Here is a 9,934-nt window from a genome sequence, read left to right as displayed (position 1 = left end):
TACACAGTAACACACAGACACTTACACAGTAACACACAGACACACACGGACACAGACACACAGTTAAACCTCTCACTCCCACAGACAGAACAAACACAGAAGAAGTAAAACCTGATCCACGTCATCCTCTGTGAATTCCTGACTGTCATCACAAGAGACAAACGTTTGATGAGTTATTGAAAACATCAAAGACGTGTTGAATACTAGCCCACACAGGTTTTTGAGGATCTCATGTGGCTCACAGGTGAACTGCAGGTAGAACTGATCCCTTGTCACCCCCCAGCCGGCCCCGACTGCTGCAGCGACCGTTGGGTTAATCCCATTGTTACACAGATTTAGTGCTAAATAAAAGACCTCCAGGAACAGCCAATGGAAAAGGCAGCAGCTAAAGAAGGGTAGCTAAAGTCAGCAGCTGGTTATCGATCTGTATTGAAGGATAAAACACTGAGGCAGCAGAAATGCTGGTTAAATACCAGGACACGTGTACCCGTCCACTCACCTGTCTGTCCTCCACAGGAGCTGGTGACGGAGCTCCACATGCAGTCCATCTTCACTGATGTGGGTAAGCTGAGTCTGAATGATCCGTCTCACAGCGCCCTCATCCCCGGCTCACTGGGGCAGACCTCCACAGCCTGGATCAGTCAGTCCGGAGAGGCTCACTACGCTCTGGCTTCACCTGCTGGAGGCATCATGGTGGTCTCTCTGCCTCCTCAGGACACACAAGGTAAAGACATGGTTCATGTGGTCCCATGTTATTGTTTATTGTTAAATGTTACGCACCAACCGCCACGACAAATTCCTTGTGGGTGCAAACTTCCTTGGCAATAAATGGTTCTGATTCTGATATGGTCTCACAGACAGGTTCACATGGTCTCACGTGGTCCCATATGGTCCCCACATGGTCTCAAACAGGTTCACTTCTGAAAGCTACATGCCTTCACTTGTACACTTATAGGTGTGTGTGTGTGTGTGTGTGTGTGTGTGTGTGTGTGTGTGTGTGTGTGTGTGTGTGTGTGTGTGTGTGTGTGTGTGTGTGTGTGTGTGTGTGTGTTACAGGCAGCATGTCGGTGGTGGAGCTGAAGAGGAGCTCCATGATGCAGAGGTTGTCTGGCTGGATGCCCTCATCGATTCGTGGGGACCAGACAGCTGACCTGGTGCTCAGTCTGGCTGTCAGAGAGCTGGAGGAAGACTCCTTCATCTTCGCTCTCTGTCAGGACCACAAGCTGCGTATGTGGTCCTTCAGGGTGAGACAGACACAGTGAAGATCTACATGATGATGATGTTCAAACAAACTAGTTTAACATGAGGTCATCAGGAAGCTGTTGAATCCTCTTTGATCAGTTGATACGTTGAGATATTTGGTCCTTAAACGAGTCCTCTTCTAATTATCGTGATGATCAAAGTAAAGTACAAGTACTAACAGTACTGCAGCATGCTGACACCTCCAGACCACGTTCTGCATGTTGGTGTCCTGCGTTGCTGCCAGTCTTCTCCACCGATACTCTGTAATATTTCCAGTACATACAGGTAGTACAGGATGAAGTACTACATCAGTAAGAGTACTTGTTGTCCCCCCTCAGGAGCAGGCGTGTCTGCTGGAGGCCGACATGCTGGACTACATGCCGGCCTGCAGAGGACTGAAGCACCAGTCGGGCCAGGGTCACCGTCTGAGGGTTTCCTCGTCCTCCTCCGGCCTCGTTCTGTGCGTCTACCTGTCCGTCCCTCAGAGAGGACAGTTCACCGTCCTGCAGCTGGTCGCCACTGACAACAACCGCTACAGCCTGGACCACCTGTCCTCTCTGTTCAGCACGCAGGTGAGCTGTGATGTCACTTATGTGTGCCGATGTTAGTCGTGGATTTGATCTGACTTTTTGAGTTCAGGCCTCAGAAATGTGTTGGAATGCTCAAAGTGATTCTTAAGATAATATGTTGTTCAAGTTGAGATAAATCACGGCAACACATTTCGTGGACATTAAAGTAACTTTTTACCGTCCTGTGTGTTTGTGGCGCTGAAGAGACATCAAGTATTGTAACTTTTCAAACATGATAATCTCTACAGAAACAATACGTTCCTCACTCGTTTCTGCTTTGGCCCCTTTTCTAAAGGACCGAAATATTCAATATCTCAACCAATTTAAGATCAGGACATATAGTGCGTCCGTCTCTGCTTTTGTCTTCTGTATAACAGATGTAATTAAACTCTGTCTGTCAACAGGAGACTCTGGTGGACTTCGCTCTGACCTCCACAGACATCTGGGCTGTCTGGCTGGACGACTCCAACACCACTGTTGTCAAATACATCAACTTTGAACAGTAAGTCACACGAATGATCTCCAGTAATCTGAGCTGGTAATTAAGACTTCAGAACCCCCGTAACAAGTACAGTCTGTTTTTTTTGTATAGCCCAAAATCACAACTTTGCCTTTACAATCTGTACAACATACGACATCCTTTGTCCCGGGACCTCACATCAGAACTCCCTAAAATAACCTTTAACAGAAAAAAGGAAGAAACCTCAAAGAAACAGAGGAGGATCCAGGATGGACAGAAGTCAAAAGATGTAATGGGAACAGAATTAAGAGAGGAGCTCATTGTGTCATAGGAAGTCCTCCAGCAATCTAGGCCTATGGAAGCATAAATCGGGGCTGGACTAAGGCAAACCTGAGCCGGCCCTAACTATAAACCTGATGAATAGATATACTGGCCAGCTTTAGAATTAAGTCTACATGAGCAGAGAATGAAGTCCCTGCCTTTCTCCGGTTCCCCCTCAGGTAAACACTGTCAGCACTGTTGGCTCTGAGTCAGCCGTTGGCATGTTGAGAGCAGCGTGGTAGAAACCCCTCAATCATAGATATGCTTGGATTTGAAATGTAGTGTCTTGAATGTTAAAATAAGTCTTTTCTGCAGCACATCACTGGCAGAAGACCTCCTTTGAAATTGATTTTGTGTGTTTTCTAGTAACACAGCAGGTCAGTGGAACCAGGTGTTTGTTCAGCCTCCACCTGAAGAAGAAGTCCATATCGGAGTGGACCAGGACCCCAGAGTAAGACAAGTCAGACTGTGACATAAGGAGTGATTTGACACAGCTGAATTTAGAGCTGAAACAATTACTCAAGTAGTCTAATGACAGAAAAGCTCTCAGCGACTAAATTGATTGTAAAATCAATTTAAGAAAAAAAAGAGTTTAAGAAAAAAAGGTTATCCTATTTTGTTCATGATTAAATAATTAATCGGTAATGAAAATAATTGTAAGTTGCAGCTCTAGTTGGAAGAATAATATATATATGTACATTTTCTGTACATTTACTGTGGTATGTTTTTTTCATTTACATTGAGAGTATATTTAGGAAGGTAGTAAAAGAAAAAAATAATTACACATTTTATACAATATAGTATATTATAAGTATAATAAATATAATAAAAGAAAAAAAGAATAAAAAAAATTCAAGATTAGATAAAGTCAAATGATAGAAATGAAGAAACACTAATTGTATATGTGATGTGTGTTGTCACGATAACTGAGCAGACTGTTTTGACATCCATTGTGTCTGGTTAAATACTGTCTGTGTTGTGTGTTAACAGGAGACGTACCTGGAGGTTCTCTTCTCTCCTCTACACTTCACAGCTTCAGCCATAGTTAAAGCTCTACAGGTAAGATACTACCTTCTCTAGTTAAAGCTCTACAGTTGAGAGACTACCTTCTCTAGTTAAAACTCTACAGGTGAGAGACTACCTTCTGTAGTAAAAGCTATACAGGTGAGAAACGATCCGCTGTAGTTAAAGCTCTACAGGTGAGAAACTACCTTCTGTAGTTAAAGCTCTACAGGTCGTCGTTAAAGCTCTACGGGTCGTCGTTAAAGCTCTGAAGGTCAAAGTGTGTTTTGTGTATCAGATCTACCGCAGAGGCTCAGAGAGAATCACTGATCTGTCCTGGGACAGTCTGAAGAAAGAGGTGACCGTGGCTGTGGAGAGTGAGGTACTTTACTGTGTGTGTATGTATGCATGTATGTATGTATGTATATGCGTGTGTGTATGTATGCATGTATGTATGTATGTATATGCATGCATGTATGTATGTATGTGTGTGTGTGTGTGTGTGTGTATGTGTATGTGTGTGTATGTATGTGTATGTATGTGTGTGTATGTATGTGTATATATGTGTGTGTATGTATGTGTGTGTATGTATGTGTATATGTGTATATATGTGCGTGTGTATGTGCGTGTGTATATATGTGTGTGTATGTATGTGTGTATGTATGTGTATATATGTGTGTGTGTGTGTGTGTGTGTATATATGTGTATGTATGTGTGTATATATGTGTATGTATGTGTGTATATGTGTGTATATATATATGTGTATGTATATATATGTGTATGTATATATATGTGTATGTATATATATGTGTATGTATATATATGTGTGTATATATATATGTGTATATATATATATGTGTATATATATATATGTGTATATATATATATGTGTGTATATATATATGTGTATATATATATATGTGTGTATATATATATATGTGTGTATATATGTGTGTGTATATATATATATGTGTGTATATATGTGTATGTGTATATATGTGTATATATGTGTATGTATATATGTGTATATATGTGTATGTATATATGTGTATGTATATATGTGTATATATATATGTGTATGTGTATGTATGTGTATGTGTATGTATGTATATATGTGTATGTATGTGTATGTGTATGTATGTATATATGTGTATGTATGTATATATGTATATATATATATATGTATATGTATATATATATATGTATATGTATGTATATGTATATATATATATGTATATGTATATATATGTATATATATGTATATATATGTATATGTATATATATGTATATATATGTATATATATATATATGTGTATATATATATGTATATATATATATATGTGTATATATATATGTATACATGACATTGGATTTGCAGCAGAAACAACCCTAAACCAACTCAAGTCTTCCAAGAAGATTTCAGAGAGGCAGGTGCTGGAGATCAAGATGGACTGTAAGAAACTCTTGATCACCCTGACTGAGAAGCTGCTGAAAAAGGGTCCAGTGCATCACCAACTGGTGAGAAGCATGCAGTGCCTTGACCCAAGACGCATGGCTGTGTCCAAGGAGCTGTGCGTGCCTCAAATGAGAAGAGTGTTGCACACACTTGTTGAGGCCAAACATGTAGATGAGTCAGTGTGCGATGACATCCTCCGAGAGTTCAGTGAGTTTTGTGACTCAGCTGCTCATCAGGCCAACTTCAGGGAGTTTGACCCCAAGACAGACCGGGTGGACACCCTCCTGTACGAGACAATGGGGTCGAGACCATCATTTTCCAGAGTGTGGGATGTGGTGAAGGTACTGCTTGTCCTGTCTCATGGACAGGCCAGTGTTGAGCGTGGATTCTCAATCAACAAGGAAATGATCGTAGAAAATCAGAAGGAGAAGTCCCTGGTGGCTCAGAGGCTCATCGTCGACCATGTCAGGTCTGTTGGGGGCGTAAACAAGGTAGAGATCACCAAAGAGCTGTTGCTTTCAACTGCAAGAGCCAGGCAGAATTACCATGGGTACCTGGATGAAGAGAAGAGAAAGGAGAGGCAAGGCATTGACCTGAAGAGAAAGGCACTCACAGATGAGCTGGATGACTTGAAAAAGAAGAGGGCAAGAATGGAGACTGATATTAGCGCACTTCAGAAATCAGCAGATGAATATGCTGAGAAAGCAGAAGCTACAAGCAAACTGACCATCACCAAATCCAACAGCTTCCGCCGAACTGCAAAAGAGAAGAAGGTATCTCTGCTGGAGATTGAAAAGCAGATAGATGCGAAGCTTGCAGAAATGAAACGCTAAGCTGGCAAGTTCAGTTAAGGTCCCGTGGACAGTAAGGCACAAGAAAGCACTTTTTTTTTTTTTGCTCTCATTACAACTTGGTCAGGTTGCCACTAGCTATTCTCTCTCACTAGCCTCTCAAGGGGACAGAACTGTCTGTGTCTCTCTCTCTCTCTGTGTGTGTGTGCGTGTGTGTGCGCGTGTGTGTGTGTGTGCGTGTGTGTGTGTGTGTGTGTGTCAGTCAAACACAAAAAGAAAGCACTTGTTCTGCGAATGTTGTTTTATAAACCTGTTTAAATGTTAAATAGTTTGTTGTTTTATGGTCAAAGAGTTAGTTGCCAACTCAACATTTTGTTAAAATTTGCACTACAAAAGGGAAAGCAATGTAGTAGCTGGATGCTACCTACTAAAGCTCTTATTGATGTGTCAATGTTATGAATACCTGTCAACCAGAGTATATTTATAAATGTTTATTCTCTTAATCAAACTATTGTCTCTCATTCATTTGTGTCATTTAAGGTATACTGTATGCTTGAAATCTCATTGTTAGTTTAAATTCGACATTTTCTCACTTTTTCAGGGATTACACGGAGATTTCACAAAATGTTTGGTCATGGAAATTTGATTTAAAGTCATGGAAATCCATTGGTCAAAATGTGTATGAACCCTGAGTTATATAAATGTAAAATATATTTAAGCACATTTGTTATAACTTAAATCCTTTTAATTTAGGGTTGGGAAACCCACATTACTCTATCAAAGATCAAACTATTAAAGAAAATAGCAAAGACAAATATCAAACAAGTTATTACAATAACTTTGTTCAAAGCTTAAAATCCTTTCAAGGGTTTGTTTGCACAATCCCACGTGAAGTATTTCATCTGTTGTAAAGCCATGTTTAAAGTAGTCTTCAATGTACTCACAATACATTTCATGTCAAGTGTACAGTGTTTAAGTATCTCATAATTTTGACTGTCTATCTCAGAATTATGACTTTCTATCATAGTTATGACTTTCTATCTCATAATTTTGACTATGGGGATATTTTTATTATCAAGTCTAAATTTTTTTTTTTTTTTTTTTTTGCTGGCGGATTCGCGGGCCACATAAAATGACGTGGCGGGCTGGATTTGGCCCGCGGGCCGGGAGTTTGAGACCCCTGTATTAAATCATATTTGTTAAAAACTGTTTGCTCTGCTTCTTTCAACACAATAAATATATTAATAATAATGTCCTCCACCTGTCTCTCCTCCTGTCTGTCGTCCTCTGTTTCCCTTTAGCTCCAGAGCAGTGTGACAGAGTTTGAGTTTTCTCAGGAGGAGTACCGTCAGCTGCAGGTTGAGTTCTGGTCTAAGTTCTACGCCTGCTGTCTTCAGTACCAGGAGGTCCAGTCTCTTCCTCTGGGTCTCACTGTGAACCACAACACAGGGCTGGTCTGTCTGCTGAAGAAGGTGATCTACGTTATTGATCAGGGGGATCTGGGTCTGTTGATCAGGGGGATCTAGGTCTGTTGATCAGGATCAGGGTCTGACCTGCTGTTTGTGTTCCAGGGTTTCGTGTCGTTCCTCCTGCCGTGTTTCGCTGTGGATCATCTCTACCTGTCTTATGACGAGTACCTGTTCTCAGAGGACGAGACCCCCATCACTGAAGGTCTTATAATAATCTCACTGTAGTGATCAATAAGTTCACTGTAACACAACAGAGACGGGATGCAAGACTGTGTGTTGATGTGTGGTCTTCATGTGGACCCCCAGACCCCGATCTGGGCCGTGACGTCCTGCAGCTGGTTCAGTGTCTGCGGCTGGTCAGTGATGCGGTTTCTGGAGAGATGGCCTATGAGATGGAGAAAGCTCTGGAGCACCTGGAGTCACCTGAGAGGGCAGCAGACCTGGTCCTGGAGAACCTGCTGTCCAATGACGAGTCAGTGGTCTGCTGTTAAGATCAATACTGTTATCAATACGATCAATCAATGAGATCAATTAAGAGTATTTTAGAAGACTAATCCGTTGTTTCCTGCAGTGAGAACGTCATAGAGGAAATCCAGAACAAACTGCAGGACATTCGGAACCCGATGGCGGCCATGATGGTCCTGCTGAGGGAGCTGGACCTCGAGACGGACTCAGACGCGGGGGGGGAAGGACCCGTCATACCTGGTGGGACCCTTAAGACTTCTGGTTCAGACATACAGACCCTTATGACTCCTGGTTCAGACATACAGACCCTTATGACTCCTGGTTCAGATATACAGACCCTTATGACTCCTGGTTCAGATATACAGACCCATGTGGACTCCTGGTTCAGATATACAGACCCATGTGGACTCCTGGTTCAGATATACAGACCCATGTGGACTCCTGGTTCAGATATACAGACCCATGTGGACTCTGGTTCAGATATACAGACCCATGTGGACTCTGGTTCAGATATACAGACTCATGTGGACTCCGGTTCAGATCTACAGATTCCTGTGGACTCCGGTTCAGATCTACAGACTCATGTGGACTCCTGGTTCAGATCTACAGACTCCTGTGGACTCTGGTTCAGATCTACAGACTCCTGTGGACTCCTGGTTCAGATCTACAGACCCATGTGGACTCCTGGTTCAGATCCTCAGACTCATGTGGACTCCTGGTTCAGATCCTCAGACTCCTGTGGACTCTGGTTCAGATCTACAGACCCATGTGGACTCCTGGTTCAGATATACAGACTCATGTGGACTCTGGTTCAGATCTACAGACCCATGTGGACTCCTGGTTCAGATCTACAGACCCATGTGGACTCCTGGTTCAGATCTACAGACCCATGTGGACTCCTGGTTCAGATCTACAGACTCCTGTGGACTCCTGGTTCAGATCTACAGACTCCTGTGGACTCTGGTTCAGATCTACAGACCCATGTGGACTCCTGGTTCCTGATGTGCCTCTTGTGTGTTTGTTAACCCTGCTCTGTGTCTTGCAGGTCTGAACCTGAAGATCAGCCTGTCTCAGCTGTTGGGCAGCAGCTCAGCGGTGTCTGTGGTCTGTCAAGCTGTCTGTCACCTGACTATGACCAGGACCCTGTTCTGTAGAGACCTGCTGATCCTGCAGAAACTCTATCTGCGTTTTGGAGACAACGTACGAACACGCACGTCACAGTTTAAAGTTTGAACTTGGGCCGCTGGTCCACCTTAACTTTGTGAGGCGATGTCGATGTTTGAATTAACTGATAATACGATTTTGTGTGTGTGTGTGTGTGTGTGTGTGTGTGTGTGTGTGTGCGTGTGCGTCTCTCTCTCTCTCAGGTGTTTCTGGGTGGGGGGGCTCAGCTTCTCCAGCTCCAGCAGGACCTGATCCCTCGGAGCTCCAATCTTCTCTCCTCTTATTACCTCCTCAAACACATCAGTCAGAGCCTGGCCTCCTCTGTCCCCATCGACATCATGTGAGTACACAACCATGTGTACTAGTACACACATTTGGTTTAGTTCATTGTTATTTATTAATTATCCTTTTCATGCTGAGTGACACACTTCAATACGAGATTTAAAGTACTTTAGTGTGATTCTTTGTGGAGAAACTTCGTTTTACAGATCTGTGGATTAAATCAAATGAATAATTAGTCGACAAAACTTTAAGTAGGCCAAAGAAAGTCCGAGAGAATATGAGAAACGCACCGATAGATGTAGAAACTGACTAACATCTGACCTCCTGCAGAGATGCTAACCTGCAGCACCTCACAGTGTTGGAGCTGTCGGACACACCAACCCTCTCCACCAACAGATCAGGTCAGTGTCAATATGAGGTAATGACAGTAACAGACGTGATGTTCAGTGTATTTATGAGGTAATGACAGTAACAGACGTGATGTTCAGTGTATTTATGAGGTAATGACAGTAACAGACGTGATGTTCAGTGTCTATATGAGGTAATGACAGTAACAGACGTGATGTTCAGTGTATTTATGAGGTAATGACAGTAACAGACGTGATGTTCAGTATATACAGTGGGTACGGAAAGTATTCAGACCCCTTTAAATTTTTAACTCTTTGCTTCATTGCAGCCATTTGCTAAAATCAAAAAAGTTCATTTTATTTCTC

The 9,934-nt window shown here is 42.4% G+C and overlaps 1 protein-coding gene across 2 annotated transcripts; it reads left to right on the top strand.

Moving 5' to 3' along the window:
* The first annotated feature begins 52 nt into the window (after positions 1 to 52).
* Positions 53 to 9,822, top strand: LOC116377848 (nuclear pore complex protein Nup160-like). 2 transcript variants are annotated; one of them, XM_031839597.1, is made up of 15 exons: positions 61 to 724; positions 1,057 to 1,244; positions 1,581 to 1,814; positions 2,216 to 2,313; positions 2,959 to 3,043; positions 3,583 to 3,651; positions 3,893 to 3,976; positions 7,143 to 7,313; positions 7,413 to 7,512; positions 7,617 to 7,782; positions 7,882 to 8,015; positions 8,821 to 8,975; positions 9,143 to 9,279; positions 9,552 to 9,639; positions 9,763 to 9,822. In XM_031839597.1, the coding sequence occupies exons 1-15, from the start codon at positions 538 to 540 to the stop codon at positions 9,805 to 9,807; spliced, it is 1,941 nt and encodes a 646-aa protein (XP_031695457.1). In that variant the 5' UTR covers positions 61 to 537; the 3' UTR covers positions 9,808 to 9,822. The 2 variants fall into 2 exon arrangements, with proteins under 2 accessions (XP_031695456.1, XP_031695457.1); XM_031839596.1 differs by lacking the exons at positions 9,143 to 9,279; positions 9,552 to 9,639; positions 9,763 to 9,822 and having other exon boundaries at positions 53 to 724; positions 7,882 to 8,913.
* Positions 9,823 to 9,934: the final 112 nt, after the last annotated feature.

The sequence above is a fragment of the Anarrhichthys ocellatus genome, unplaced genomic scaffold, assembly GCF_004355925.1.
Source record: "Anarrhichthys ocellatus isolate YVR2014 unplaced genomic scaffold, GSC_Weel_1.0 scaffold1753, whole genome shotgun sequence".
Taxonomy (NCBI): domain Eukaryota; kingdom Metazoa; phylum Chordata; class Actinopteri; order Perciformes; family Anarhichadidae; genus Anarrhichthys; species Anarrhichthys ocellatus.
This window is presented reverse-complemented; position numbering and strand designations above follow the sequence as displayed.